This window comes from Pleurodeles waltl, chromosome 2_1 (genome assembly GCF_031143425.1).
Source record: "Pleurodeles waltl isolate 20211129_DDA chromosome 2_1, aPleWal1.hap1.20221129, whole genome shotgun sequence".
Lineage (NCBI taxonomy): Eukaryota > Metazoa > Chordata > Amphibia > Caudata > Salamandridae > Pleurodeles > Pleurodeles waltl.
Window position 1 is genome coordinate 404710903 of NC_090438.1, and position 16470 is coordinate 404727372.

Below are 16470 nucleotides of genomic sequence, written 5' to 3' on the forward strand. Positions count from 1 at the left end.
ACGCGAATTGTTCAAATAAACAAAATGTGGTGGTTTGGTGTGGTGGAAGTGTCTGGAGTATTTCTAGAGTTGTGAGAGGTGATGAAAGTTACGCATGACAACACACCAAATTCTGTTTGTAATGATGATCGGACTGCAAAGTTTCACCACAGTTCTCGCTTGTGGGAACCTCCTTCTTACTTATCTGATTAAGATTTAGGCTAAAAGTGAATATTATGCAGTTGTTTCATTTTCATGCCCCAACTGGGATGATGTACATAGTCAGTCTAGGTATTTATTTGAGGAATATATTTATGTAAGCCATTTGCTCACTGGTAAAACTTTTATTGGTTTCACATTTTGTTCTTTCAAATATATTTCATTTCTAAATTGCTGATCCTTATGTTTTCTTTTTGGAGACCACATCTCTGTTAAGCATTATAACTGTTTGTATAGTAAGGGAGATGTGCTGTGGTTGTCCCTGGAGTGCCACGGAGTGAATATTGTACTGTGAGATTCCAGAGACATCATAGCAACGGAGTGGAATGTTGGGAGGTAGCTGGAAGGATCATTTATATGCTGTGTCTCTGTGTCAATGTTGATGACAAAATAAACATCTTGAAATTGAAAGCTTGCTCAGCGCAATAACTTAACCTTCTTTAATGCACGTCAGTGTTAATTTTAGTATTTCTAATACACCATTCTCCTCGCCCCTAAAACGTTCACGCCCTTGGCCCTTTGATCTTCCATATGAAAGAGATAGAATTGTAGAAGATATATAGAATACATTCAGAACTAAAAGCAGTACTTTGTAACTTGTAATTTGTTTCAAAAATGTGTTACAGTTTAATGAAAATCAACTTGCATTAGCAAGGCCTTGCCTTTATAATGTAAGTGGTAAACTATGGGCTTTGGCAATGCTTGTTTGTAAAGCATCATAAAAAAGTAGAAAAAAACAATCTACTTACTGGACTAAAGGCAAACACATATCTTAGGGGATCTTGACACTGAACAGTGAATATAAAATATTCAGTTTTCATATTTCACAGGGTAAACTCTGAAGAACATTTGAAAAGCCTATTGCTAGTGACTCGGATTAAAAAAAAACTGGACTAGTTACAGGTACATCTTTCCACATGACTACAAAATGGAACAAATGCTCCAGCCATTTGGTGATCTTCAGCAGTCTGGGGAACTGATGTATGGGCTTCCAGGAGAATACAAATCTTCCCAATCATGGCCTCAAACCAAGTTGAGTAGGAGCAGTTTCCCTTAGTGACATAAATGGTACCTTTTTCTGCAGCGCCCTGTACTTTGATGCATTGTGTGCCTAGCAGGAGAAAACAGAAGACCAGTGTGATAAAGTCTTCTCTTCAGCCAAGCTTGACACAAACATACCTGTTACTTTAAGGGTGGGCCCGGGAAGGCGGTTGCTCGTGCAAGGGGGAAGAAGCATATGGGAGATAGAAAGAGGGAGTGAAAGAGAGCAAGAAAACACAATTCCTCATTTGGTATGCTCAATGAAAAACTAAAAACAAATGTTTCCTGATATAAGACTCGAAGGATACAATTGATCTAATCAAAAATGATTAAAAAAAGCTACATTCCAGTGGAGAGACAAAAGAGGAAGGAGAGCCAGCAAGTAAGAAGGAAGCAAATGAGCTCTACATGCAAGCCAACACATGATAGTCAATAAGGCGACCCAAATGCCGCAATAAGTACTTTTAGTGTACACAATAGATACTCAATAACAGAGCTAAAAAGCTTTCTGTATGTGAGAAATGAAAAACCGCTGTAGCGCTGAATGTGTGGTACAATGAAGAGGGATTTCTGTTTTCATGTAATGAACTTTAGCTCGGCAAAAACGGAAAAAACTGCCATAAATATAGTTTTTCTACTAATGACTGTCGACTGCAGCCTAAAAAAGTGCTGAAGAACTGAACGTCTGGCTGTCCCTTTCATTGAACAGCAGTAATCATACGCTTTGACAAGTGTTTGACACTGCATGCTTGCTCTGGTACACGCTATAGTGACATCACAACTCAACCATCATAACTTATAGTATAGTAGCTGCATCATTTCTCAGTATAGGTAACTAACAGTTAGAAACAGGTATATACATTTGTTGAATTATTAAAAATGTAGGGTTGTGTACGAAAACACTTTACAAATGTCTGTACCCCTGCTTGAAATCATCAACATTTGAGGACATTAAAAACGATTTACTGGGAAATGTATACATCACAGTGGTGCAACTGGAGACCCTCACCCAAACAGCAAAGAAGGCTACGTATCAAAATATCACAGACAGTGAATATGTAGGAGTTGTTTTGTTTGCTGAAAGACTGAACCTCTCGAGTTCCAGTTGATATTTTTTAATTAGGTTACAGACATCACAGCACATTCCATTTTAATGTGAATGCCAAGATAAAGGAATGATTTGAGATAATCCACAAAATAAACAAATTAATATTCTTTTCGCTTAGAGGCTGCTTCTATGCATTCCCGTTGCGCTGCGTTTACTGTTTCCAAGCCATGTGGGGAAAAAGCGACATCAATTCAACCTGTGTGTCTGTATCGATCAATACGTGTATTAACTGAAATAATCTGAGCGGCAAAAACTGGTAGATTACGCACAAAAAGTCAGAGAGAAGACCTGGTTAGGCCCGAAAAGCTTTCAGCTGGTGCCACGCACACCTGCCGCACCTCCGTGGTGTGTAGCCTGTCCCCATGCCTGGGAGAGATATTGATCTGAGTCCAATAGGCCAGGAAGTCTCCTTGGGGATGCTCAAATTGGAAAGGTAGAGAAATCAGTTTTTTCACATTGTTGTGAAGAAACTACCCGATAAAGAGCGACCTCGGAATGATAAAGGGGTTGAACCACATATAGAATTTGGCCTTCTTTGGCCCTGCTGATGGTGTACTTTTATAGGTACTGGATGAGTGTCAACCAGGTGAGTCAAACAAGGGCTTTGGGAATTACACTCCTAAACTATCTGCCAGGCATGGTGAAATCTAATCTCAATTCATATCAAAGGTAAATCAGATTTGTAGCAATAATTGTTTTCAACAATGCATGAAAACTGTAAGAGTGTCCAGCACAGTGATGCCTACCGGAGAGCTCTCTTTAAATTAGGATAAAAAAATATATAAATATACGTGTCCCTTGGTGAGGACCATGATATAACACTTCTACATTAATGTTTTATTTTTTGGATAAAGCTTTTAGGCGAATCACAACTCATTTACTAAGTACATTAGCATCACCTGCTCATTTCTTGCACATTCAACAGGTCTGCCTTATTCTTTCATCAACCAATTAAGACTGCCCTACATCTGTTTGGTATGCCTCTGAAATTAGTGTACTAAATATTGGTGATGAAATGATTTGCCCAAGGTCATACGAAGTGCCGAAGTCAAGTTTAGACATTTATAGCAATATTTGCAGCTGCTAAGTAGTGGGAAATGTCATTTTCAATAGGTGCAAATGCCGACACTGCTCTTGTTCATCATTAGAAATGTGATTTCACTAGTTGATCAATTCGAATGGTGGTGCAAAATTGCTTGGTCATCTTTGTAAAGTTTCTCGGTGACTGGTGCAATACCAGTAGTGGCAGCCTGGCCATTAGTCCCCAGGCACCCTTGCAACGCCCTTGAATATGTACATTCTGGACTTGCTAATGTAAAAAGATAATATGAATACCTATGAAACGAATATCATGTGCTGAGTCCTATTACATGACTTTTAGTAAATCACTATTTAAGGCCATGATTTCATAAATATCTTCCATTATTTACCAAAGAATTATTGGACAAAAAAAGCAGTTGTTCATTATTCTGCTCGCTGGGTGCGTGCACGCCCACTGCAACTGAACCTGAATGCCTTATTTCAGACAGGAATGGACGAGGGGCCAGGCACACCGCCTACAGTTTAAGCACGATCATCCGTGCGCCATTTATATTGTGTCTGAGAACGCAGAGCATTCAAATCATAGCCAATCTCACAGACTGTATTTAATATCGGCTTTGAAATCTGAAGATTCTTTTTAATCAAAATGAAAAAAAAACGGAGCTTGCAAACTGATTCAGATTAACCACGTCTGACTGCATTTCCCACGTAAATAACCACATCCAGCAGGTTTAATTATGTAGAAGCTCTGGCTTTTCAATTCCCCTTTGCCTTTCATTTTACTGTGCCATTCATAATTATGTTGTGGAAAAATATTTTCTTTCTGAAATTGATCACATTTTCGGCTTAGGGTACGAAATGACACTTCTGTATGTTTAATCATTTTTCCATAAACGCTACACAGTTCTGCGGCGGGGATACTTATCGTGTCCTAGAAAATTACAGTACGGCCCTGTCGCAGTACTATCAGGCACTCTGGGTCCGTTTAGCCTTACCTTACAAAGAAAGCTTATGTTGAACCCCAGGGACTGGGCATTGCGCGAGCCGGAGTTCATGTAATTCCCGACCAGGAGCACCAGCTCTATGAGTTTATTGAAGCTCTCGCTCCTCTTCAGTTCCTCACAGGCGAGTGTGACCGCCATGATGTCAGGCCGGATGTTGTTTACGTGTTCTTCAAACGTCAGCTTGAATAGGATGCCGTGAAGCCGAGGCCGCAGCATTTTTATGGAACTCATCTGTGAAGGTAAAAAAAATGTGGATAACGAAAAAAAAGTATGATTCTCTATCTGTAGGCAACCTATATTTTACACAAGGCTTAATTTGATGCCACTTGACACTGTTTCTTTTGTACCCTCAAGCCCCAGATGAAAGACAAGGACTCCCTTACTCGAATTCAAAATATTCATTCACTATATCTAGAAGAAGCAATGTTTGTCTAAATGACCTCAGATGTAACCTGTATCTCGTAATTGTAAGGGTGTAGGACAAAGACAAAAAAACAAGCATTTGCAATGCAATGGGTCTCGCATTCGCTCGAGTTAGAGCTATTAGCGTTGTAAACTCCTAACCAGACTTTTCTTGCCACATAACTCGAAAATCAAAAGTAAAACCGTTTCACATAGGCGAGTCGATGGCCGCCACGAGCATTAGTGTGAGGAGACACTCAAAAGGAAAAAGAAGTTCACTTGCAGTCAAACTTATCGGCAAAAGTGCAATAGCCATGTAAAACTGTAAACTTTGCACTTGTATAGTGCACTACTCACCCGTTAGGGTCTCAAGGCGCTGAACGCATAATATACTTTGGAACCCCTCCTGGCTTTTCCCTGTGAGGCGCCCACTCCTGGACAGGCCCAAGGTGAAGCCAGGCATCCAAGGGCTGTGAGGGCCTTGTGGAGATTAAGCAAGCTATTGCCCAGAGTTACAGAGTGGGACCCATCAATTAGATTAGGCACCGAGGCAAGAATTATCTGGTCCAAGGGAATTGAGCCCAAGACCCGCCGAGTTGGGAATTGAACCCTGGTCCCGGGCCAGATCTCTGCATCAGAGTCTGACGCTCTAACCATTGTGCCACATTTCTCCACTTGTAGCAGGGGCGATGGCCAAGGTGGTAACTAAACATCACCAAAGAGGGATAAACGTAAGGCATATACCAATGAAAACAAAGGATTTTTGAAAGGCAAGCTCACAAACAAGTGATAGTGATGGGCGTGAGGTGGGCGTTGTTAAAAGCCCAGATACATACAAACATGTCGGAAAAGCAGCGCATGCGCACTGCTATGCCCGACCTACAAACAAATAACAATGTAAAATCTCTGTAATCAAAAAGCAGCTGGTATAAGATCCCTCATCCAAAAACCCACTTGTAAGTTAGGACAAAAATGTTCTTTGCTTGCCTGTCTTTTAGGGCTAAGAAGCCACGCCCCTGCACTTTTTGCCCCTCAAAAAGAGTGTCTGTCAGGCTCAGCAAAGGTCAGTCTGACAGAACCTCTTCATTTTCAGGACAGGCTGCCAGGAGCTATACATGCTCTATTTGCCCAGGCTCCCGGCTGCCTTACCTGAACTTTGCTAGGCTGAAGAAATCACAGCCTAGCAAAGGTGCCTCCAGGCCCTCCCACGCATGACAACGGGGAACATCACCGATTGCTTCGGACCAGGGCGCTTCAGTTTTAAGCCCTAGAGCACCCAGGGCTGAGCGTCAATCAGTGACACCTCGTCACAGAGCAGGGGGGGGTCAGCAATCTCACTGTCCCCATCCCACTCTGTGACGAGTTGGGACAGCTGCCTTCCATCGACTGACCTTAGGTTAACCAGTGAGGAAAGGCAGCAGGTCCAACCCTCCTGGGACATCCAAAGCAGAGCCGAAGGTAAGTATGTGTTTTTTTTTAAAAGAATGTTGGGTGCGTGCATGCATATATGTTTGAATATTTGATAATGAGTGTTGTGAATGGATGTATGTGTGCGTGTGTGAATGAACGAGTGTGAGTGTGCATGTCTGCATCCCACCAGCCCTCCTCCCTTCTAAAATTACTCTCCGCCACGGAGATTAAGTGCAAAACCCTGTATCACACAGACATTTATCTTTTCTGATTGCATATTCCTAAAATTACATGTTTATTTATTCATCCATAACAATCTTCGACAATGGCTCTACAATACCTGATCAGACTGTGTGACTGAGATAGCATAACTTGTCTGTGCCATTATGCTTTTTATAACATGATATAAAGAAGTAATCAGCTTTCTATTTAACATGTGTAAATGACTTTCATATGAACGTGGTGCACTGAAACGTATACTAGTAAAGTGCACACATGAGAAAGAATCCTGTGAACATTTGAGGTAATCTGCATTTATTCATAATTTCACAAGTATGTTAATGTTATAGTATTTTAGAAATATTATTTCCATAATCATTTTATATTCATTGCGTTTATGAGAAACTTGTGGAAATATTTAAATCAAATGTGCATTTTTTTCTATGTTAGTAACCTTCAACATGAAGCTTGTTTTATTGCATAATTTCTTAAGCGCAGGTGCGATGGTACGAGTCTCTCTCTGGTTAATAAGGAGCGTATTGTTAAAAGGAGATAAGTGGGCCTGAGAAGATGTGTTACCAAGGATGGGGAGTATGGGAGAATGGAAGCAACTTAAATGAACTCAACTGTCAATCAGATGTGCGATTTATAACTTTGTTATTTCAAAGCAGTGTTTTGGCTGTGATGTCAGCCCCTGGAAGATTTAAGATTTAAGTGATGTTCAATGAGTTACAAATGCAGCTTCCCTTTACCTCCTGATTGAAGCAGATTCCCTTCAACTCCTGACTCAAGCAGATTCCCTTTACATCCTGACTTAAGTGAACCAATGTGAGGTACAGAACTCATATTCTATTTTTCTAAGTGGCTTTACGCTACTCACATCTCTTAACAGAATCTTCACAGAGGTGTCTGTGGTGGTGACACTTTCCTCTGAAATCCCTTTAGTATTTGTATTAGTTAGGAATTAATATTCAATGGTTAGGCAGGAGAATCTGAGCTTGGATTTAAAGCATTAAACGCTTCTCCTTATTTTCTGCATTGTCGCTTTTGAAATATTGGTTCTGCACATGTTGATAACATGTAATGTTGTGCAGTGCTTTAATTCTCCTTTGATGATTTTTTTACGTTCATGCCATGGTTAGACTTTGAATTTATAATAAAGCCCATTTGAACTTCAGGTTGAGTTCCGGGATTGAATGTGTGGCTCATTGAGTTGCACTGTAATTAAATTTAAATAATTTGATGTTTGTCTCCCGGGAACTTTGAAAAGATTAATCAGGCTTAAGAATTTAGGAACAGTGTCAACCTCCGGATCATGTCTTCACATGGATGACTTGGTTGTCTTTTATTGGACAACCATTCATCTCCAACAACATCTGGATGAAATAGCTTTTGTGTTTAATTGCACTGATTGTGAACACAATCACAATTCAGGTAGTAGTGTTTGGAAGGAAAAGGTTCTTGCCTGTAGGTTGCTTGCAAAAGATGGGATGGGTGTTAATCGGCACTTTGATATGGATTGGGAATTGGAAAATAGTTCAAGTTGAGGCTGTTGAATACTGGCATGATTTAGTCTCCTAAATAGATGTTTGTAGGATACACCTCTAACAGGCCCATAAAATCAAAATAGGGCCACTAATATAGAAAGGCACTTAGTAATAATACTCATTTGTAAATTTCAACTATTAGATCTAGAGTGAAAATGAGGGAAAATTGCTTTTTTTGTTTGCTCTTGCTTTGATAGTTGCAGAATTCTATCTAGAACAGTTTTACTCATTGTACAGCTCAAATGTTGCATGTAGTCCAGTACACCAGTAGTTCTGAACCACCTGGAAAAAGCTTTGTCCTGTCCTGCTTTGCTGCAGAGATCTTTTAAGAGTGTACATTCCACACCGTCTCTGGGCACACACCACTTGATTAAAAGCACTAGATCACTTAAAACATTGGAGCCATTGCTAACCCGCCAGTATCATGGGAAAGGAACAAAAAAAAAATCACGATTCCTCTGTAGTAATTTGTTTTTGGACATTTTATCATTTTGTATTTAATAGGTCACAGACAGTATATACAAATTCAATGTGAGATACAGGTATGATGTATTGCCATTTGAGCATTAATTAAATTCGATGAAGCATCAGCAAGTATAATAATATTTTTTAGGCACACAAGGAGTTGTAAAAATTAAGAATCACCATAAAGGTACAGGATACAACATCAACAGTGGTGTACAGGCCTGATAGTATATAAAAGACAGTGGAGGAACAAACCCAGAGAGCATCAAAGATAAATATCTCATATACTAGTGGTCCCACTGGTCCGAGTCAGGATTGTCTTGCAGTAATAGGTAATCCCTGAGTGGTTGGCATATGTCACTGGTTTGAGGAGAGGCAGGTTGAAGTGAGGCATATATTTTGCTTGTGGTGCCACAGTAGGCCATACTATGCCACCAGTCTGAATCAGAGGGGCAGCGTTTGCTGCCCCAGTGTAGGGCAAGCTCACGCTTAGGTAATAGTAATGCAATAGCAGTGAATCTATGTACCCCTTGAGGGACGTTAGCAACGTACCCCAGCAGGGCCAAAAATGGATCAGGAACCAGGTCTGTCCCAATCCTTGTGGCAAGCTGGGTAAAAAATGTTCTTCAATAGGTGCCCACTAGACTATAATTCCAAATCATGTGGGAAAAATGTTCATCAGTGGCTCTGCATTTAGGGCAATTGGAAGATCTGTACTGATCAAATTTGGCCAATGTCCTAGGCGAGAAGCAAGCGCATCATAGGAATTTGTAGTATATCAATTTGTGTCTGTGGTAAGGAGATATGAGTTTAGTTTGGTTACAGCAAAAAATACATATTTTTTCTGACGGTCGCCTGTCTAACTCGCGCTCCCACGCCTCTCCAAGGTTCGCATCGCATAAGGGCAGTAGTGCCACACAAGCATGGAACAGCTTAGACATCAAATGGCTGCCCTCCAGGTCCACAATCAATGTCGTCAAGAGTGACAAATTTATCAGGGGCCAAGGGGTAAGAAGAGATTTGGGCTCACAGAGCACTATGGATGTGCCATATGGCAAAATGGTTAGAACGATGGCAATGTTTAAATATGTCTAAACCTTTTTAAACATTGCAGTTAAGTACTGTTACCTTTTTAAAACTACAATAACATGCTTCTGCTTAAAACAAAGGCATGTTATCGGGATAATATTTCTTTTGGCCAGAGTTTGGCGTCTCCCGGACCACTTAAGGCCCCCCCCCCCAGTTTGAAGACCTCTGACCTATATGATTTAGATACGTGCACTATAAAGGGTAATATATCCATTTTTATATTACATCCATGCTTCACTTCAGAGATTCACCACTTGAGCTAACGTATTTACACAACATAGTGCCCACCGGGCAACAGTAAAGCCTTTGTTTTAATGCATGTAATTGTCCCTTTGTTATACAACAAGCAGAATAATATGTTTTGGAGAAGGAAACCTACTGATCTGTAATAAAGAACATTCCACTGGCACATCTTACAAGCCAGGGCAAAACGTTAAGGCGTTCTTTCTCATGAGGCTAGGTTTACACAAAACAGTTCCAAAACACAGTTACATATTATCCCAGATGCTGTGTATTTTCTCTCGCAGGCCCATAGGCACCAGAACACTTCCTATATCATTTACCAAAAGCACAAATACAGTTTCATGGGTGATGACCATTTGTGATTCTTGTCAAAAACACAGTAATGTTTGAACTCCCACCATAGCAGTCAATCCTGCTCAAATTAGCTCAAGAAGTGCTCATTGATGAGGGAGCTTGGTCTTGGCATTAGGTAAATTGTATCATTCATAAAATTTAGAGTATGTAGGTAAAAGTCTAATAAATAATTATCCACAATTAAGCTGTCATTTAAATTCAGAGAATAAAGTCAGTCAGTGGCATAATGAGATTGCACATTAGGGACCCCTTTGCAAGATATGTGTGAGTTAGTCCATCTACTGTTTTTTATGTGAAAAGAGTGGCCAAAATATGTATGAGCTATTCTTGAAAATCCTAATGCAAACTTGCAACAGTTATCTGAACTATAAGCATTGACAGAGGGAAATGTTCCCTAAATCCATGGTTACTGCATGACTCAAGGGGAATTAACCTAGTATACAACATTACTGTTAGACCTAGCATCCTTGGTGTGTTTTCCCCTGTCTTTTTGCCTCTGCTTCCTGTATCTTTGGCTGTGTGTTTGGATTTCATTTCTGCTGGTGCTGGTACTCTCAGACTTTACCACTGGTGACCAGTACTAAAGTTTACTACTGTAAATCAAATGCTACTAGTGAGTCTGCAGCACTGATTGTGCCACCCACAGTGTCTGTCAGTGCAGTTTTGCTAGGCCTAAACCTTCCCTTTTACTACATGTACGTCACCCCTAAGGTAGGCCTTAGGTATCCCCAGGGGCAGGGTGCAGTGTATTTAACAGGTAGGACATGTACTGCTGTGTTTTACATGTCCTGAACTTTCACTATTGCAAGTCCTATCTCTCCCATAGGTTAACATGGGGACTGCCTTTAAATATCTTTTAAGTGCAGTTTCCCATTGGGAACAGATAGAGATTTGGAGTTGGGGGTCTCTGAACTCACAATTTAAAAATACATCTTTTGGTCAAGTTGGTTTTTAGATTGTCTGTTTGAAAATACCACTTTTGGCATTTTGGGTCAGAATGACAGCTTGACTGTTTAGGAATTCACCTTAGACCAGTGGTCTCCAAACCTTTTAATGCCGCACCCCTCTCCCCCAGTTGAAAAATAAAAACCATTGGGCCCCCCTCAGAATTTTCACAATTATTTTATAAAGGTGGCAAAGTTTAAATATGTCTAGATCTTTTTAAGCATTGCAGTTAAGTACTGATACCTTTTTTTAAATGCAGTAACATGCTTCTGCTTAAAAGAAAGGCCTGTTATCTGTATAATTTTTCTTTTGGCCAGAGTCTGGCGCCCCTCCTGGGATCACTTGAGGGCCCCCTAGGGTGGCACGCCCCCCAGTTTGAAGACCTCTGCTCTAGACAGTGACACAAAGGGAGCTGAGGTGTGCCCTGCATTTCCAGATGAGTCTTCCTGGGCTAAAGTGAGAGGGAGGAGCTGTCACCTGCACTTGAAGGGGTTGTGCCTGTCCTCTCACAACACAGTCTCCAACCCCCTAGTGTGTGTCTTGGGCAAGGCAAGGATGAGGCAGAGTCTTGTGCACTACAAATACTTTCCTTTGAGGTTTGCCTACTCCAAAGGCAGAAATGAGTATAAGTATTGGACTGCTGACCCCACAATTTTAGAACACTTCTGGATCAAGAGGAACCTCTGCCAAGGAGAAAAGCTGAAGAGCTGTGAGGAAGAGTACTGCCCCTTTGCTGTGTGTGCTTTGCTGGGCTGGCCTTGAATTGCTGCTTCTGCCCTATAGAGGACAAAGACTGGACTTTGCGGTGTATCCTACTTGCGAAGATTATCTAACGCCTTGGGCTGAGCTTGCTTCCTGCAAATAAGTCCCAGTGACATCAAAGACTTCATCTGTAAGCCTCTGGCCTCTCTTGCTGAGACACCCTGACTTGCCGAGTGATGAGACATCCAGTCCCTGGTCCCCTGGAAGGAGAAGCTGGCAGAACCAGATTGAAAATCTCCGAGTTGAGTGGCAAACAAAAATCGATGCCGCGCCGGCATAGTGCCTGAAAATCAACGCAGGGCCAGCTCAGCACGGATTCATTGCTTCTGTGCATCCAGATTTTCCACGCATCGTCCATAGGAGCCAAAATCTTCGACATTACCGCACAGACCCAAGGCTGCTTGTCCGGAAATCAATGCATTGCTTACCCAGCAGAGAAAGAATGGATACACGGCCTCACTTGAGAGTAAGGAATAAATGCATTGCTTGCTGTTTCTGACACACGCTTACTGTGCAGCTTTATTTTTGACCTAGCCCAGGAACTTTGTGCTAAAACAACGCATCCATTGATTTCTATGGATTAAGAATCTTTTTACTATAATAATTCATATCATTGCTTGTGTGTGTTGTATTTTTGTTGTTTTGGTCTTGTTTGATTGAGATGAAAATTTGGTATTTTACTTAACTGATGTGAAGTCCTTTTGAGGTGTTTTCACTGTGGGTGTTGGTACAAATACTTAACACATTGCCTCTGAGATAAGCCTGACTGCTTATGCCAAGCTACCAAGGGGGTGAGTGGGGGTTATCTGAGCTGTGTATCTCCTTTACCCTTACTAGAGTGAGGGTCCCTACTTGGACATGGTCTAAACTGACTGCCAACTGGAGACCCCATTTCTAACAATTACCATGCAAATTATATATTTTGGCAGTAAAAATCTCACACAATATTAGTATAATAAAATTATAAATATTGTCCGGGGTCAATGGATTGCAAACCGCTGCAGTGAAATCAAGCATATAAAATCTGGTGTGCAAGGTAAGTGAAAAAACTTTGAACGTTATAAACTTGACTAAATATCTTGCTTTTAGAAAACGCCAATATAAAAGGCAGGCCCATATGTTGTGCTTTATGCCTCAGCACTCAATTCATTTGAAATTACCACCAACCTTTAAATTGGCTCTCATAGTAAGAAATATACTTTTTCACAGAAAAACAATTTGAAATCTATGGCACCTTGTGCTGATTCCTACTCTGTTATTAATTTACATTGAGTAGCACTAATTCTACATTCTAATTAGAGATCAATACATTGTTTGTCGAATTTTGCTGACCAGATATAGGTCCAAGTCATAAAACGGAACTACTATGAGGACACTTCAGAAGACCATACATCAGTGAAAAACTAAGCAGAGAGCGTTATAAAATTACAGAAAACTCTTTACGAAAGAAAACATTTTGGGAGGCAACTAGAATAGTGTTCACCTGTACAGGAACTTGATCTCCAAAGGCCTTGGGGGTAGTGTGTCTGGCAGGATAGACCCTGCTTTTTTAATATAGGATCTAAAAAGGGAACTCAGTGCAAAATGTAGAATATATGCACTCTGCCCAATGAAAACGTTTTCTCATATTTGGAAATGAGTGTGGTTGTAGGTACACTTTGGTAAAGAGGGCAGCAAACTTAAACCGAGTACAGAAGACATTAGGAAAATAATGCTGAGTGAATTCAGTAGTGGGGCTGAATGGCATTAGTATTATGTGTTCTAATGTGATGTGGTATAGTGGATTAATATAATATGTAGACTCTCTAATAGGTGCATATTCAGTAGTGCAAACTCTACGAGCTGAAATGGAAGTACTTCTTATGTTTTGACTAAATTAATCATCCCAATACACATTACTGGAAAATATAGGCAAAGTTGCTGCTGTTACCACAAACGATGCGTGGTTCTCTGTAAGATCAGTTGTAGAGTACAGCATGGGTTTATGCCAAGCAACTTTTGTCAAAAAGCAGGCCTTATATGGAACCACGTGTTACAACATTGGTAAAACAGCCGACCGTGTAAATATGCTTCACAGATCTCTCCTCAGCTTATGAAGTTGTTGACGGAATGACAATGGAGGAAAAGAAACAGCAGACGATGTAACCTAATATACAGAGATGGCTGATATATCCAAACTACAGCACTCAAACTGCTATCAAGCTTCAGGGCAAAGAGACCCTCTCAGTCAGGACACACACTACGTGTGGCCTGGAGCAGGTACGGGGTTAACATTTATGTATTTGTAACCGGACTGGAAAGTTAGATATTGAGGTGGGAGGATTCTATGTGTGGCGGATGGGAAGGAGAGCAGGACGCGGCGAGGGGCTGGTAGTCGCTTGGAGATGTTACAGTTGATTTACCTTTTCATCACTTTGTGGATTGAGTGAACTTTGTCCTTACAAAGTGGTGACGAGCAGGAACTGGAATCCTTGCTCTGACTACCAGCTTGCCACCACTGTACCATTCGGAAGTACCCACGGTGGTAAGGGCTCTTCATACTTCCAGAGATTCTGACGTGTTTCTGTCCCTGAGTAGCTCCTGGATCATTTGCTATTTCCCTTGGATTTCCTCGGCGATGGCAATTTGGAGAGTTTTTTTTTTTTATCGTTTTATTAATAAGCAACATAGTGTGCGAACTTGCACACAATGCACAACAAACAAAGTAGATGGAAAGTGGCTGTTTCAGCAAAATATTCATTTGTACACTGACATACAATGACAGTTCTGGACATTCAGGTTGCATTGATTAGAGACAGGTGGCAGGGAGTTGTGGGGGGAGTCTGGTGGGCCTGGATCTCTTCACCGTCATAATATTTAATCCAGGCACCCCAAATTTTACAGAATTTTCCTGGGCAACCTCTTGCTTTGTAGGTGACCTCAGCTGCGATGTACAATCCATCTCCGTCTTCCACTCTTGCAGGGATGGGACTTCAGGGCCCCCCAGTGTTTAGCTACGTCCCTCTTTGCTACTACAAGTCCCACATTACAACAATAGGAGCTTAGCACGTGACACATCCACATCAGTGGGGATACCCAGTAAGACGTATTGAGGTTCCACTGGGAAGGTCGCTCCTATTATTTTTCCCAATTCTGTTAGTATCATGTTCCAATAGTGCTGTATTGGATGGCTGTCCCAAATGGTGTGCAGAAAGGACCCCATGTCTTCCCTACATCTCAAGCATTCTAGGGAATCTGCCCTCCCGAACCTATGTAGTTTAACACTGTCATAATATACTCAATTCAATATATTGAAATGTATGAGCCTCAGGCGTGACTTAACTGCCTCTTCCCTCGGGTGCATCAATGCTGGCTTTCAGTCCATATCATCCAGCTCTCCCAGCTCATTCTCTCCTCTGGCCCTCAATTTTATCAAGGAGTCAGGTTGATTTTTGTTTATTGTTTTATATTTAGAGGACACTGCCTTCTCTTCAAGTTCTTCCATGAGTAGCCTCCCTTCTTGTGGTACGAAGCCAGGGAGTCCTTGTATGTCCATGCCCTTCAAATGTGTCTCATCTGTATGTATTTGCAGTGTTGCATCTCACTAAGTTGAAAGTTGTGCTGGAGGGAAGAAAACAATATCCAGGATGTCCCTGAGCTTTGAAATTCCAACAAGGTCCCAGGACCTAAAGCCCACCAGCTTTCCAATCTCTATGAGCTTAGTCCCCAGCCACATTAGGATCTCTTGGGTAAGTTTAGTACCCCAACCCATGCTCACAGCCACCTTGCACCAAGCCTCTACAATTACCTGAGTCACCGGCAGCAGGCATCTCACCCCCTTCATGCCATAAACATAGTGGAGGTATGATCTGGATTGAAACTGAGTTCTTTCCATAGCCTATGAAGGGTGATAGCTAGTTGTATGGCCCCACTTATTGAGTATTATTAAGTGCGCAGTCCAGTGATAAGCCAGGACGTCAGGGAGCGCGATATCTCCAGTATACGGATTATGCAGCAAGGTCATCAGCGACACCCGAGGGTGTCTATTATTCCATAACAAGATCGGGTCTCTTTGTCTATTTTGGCGAAAACCTTATCAGAGAGCTTATGATAACTGTTTTGAAGAACTTTGGCATTTTAAACATAGCGACCCGACCCAGTATTGTTAGTGGTAAGACCTTCCATCGGTCTGAGTTAGCATGGCATTCCGCTAGCACCTGCCTCAAATTTCTATCTAAGCTGGCCTCTTTATTTGGCATGACATAAATGCCTAACTACTGAAACCCTTTTTTATCTATTCTGAGCCGTCTGGGAAGGCTGATATATCTAATTCCCTGCACACTGGCTGCAAGATCAATTTATCCCAGTTGATTATATATCCCGAATAGGTTCCATCCATAGGACTCAAACAGCTGAAATATCGCAGGGATCATCCCTTCCAGCTGGTGACATATGGCAGGATATCATCTGCGTTTAGTGAGATCTTTTCTCACTCTGTTGCATCTTCCATGCTCTTAAATCCTTTAAGGTCACAGACTAAGCATGCCATAGGTTTCAAAGAAATAACAAATAGGAGGAGGGATAGAGGACAACCTTGTCTCGTACCCCTTCTGATAGGGAACTTCAAGGAGGTAACTTGATTTACCCTTACTGCAGCCTAGGG

At 41.4% G+C, this 16470-nt stretch overlaps 1 protein-coding gene across 2 annotated transcripts in view; it reads right to left on the reverse strand.

Moving 5' to 3' along the window:
* Positions 1-16470, reverse strand: part of DIAPH2 (diaphanous related formin 2) — a 3364504-nt gene that overhangs the window by 1413973 nt on the left and 1934061 nt on the right. For both annotated transcript variants that reach the window (XM_069213107.1, XM_069213115.1), the window contains one exon: positions 4384-4623. In XM_069213107.1, coding sequence (XP_069069208.1) covers positions 4384-4623 — 240 coding nt within the window. The remainder of the gene's footprint in view (positions 1-4383; positions 4624-16470) is intronic.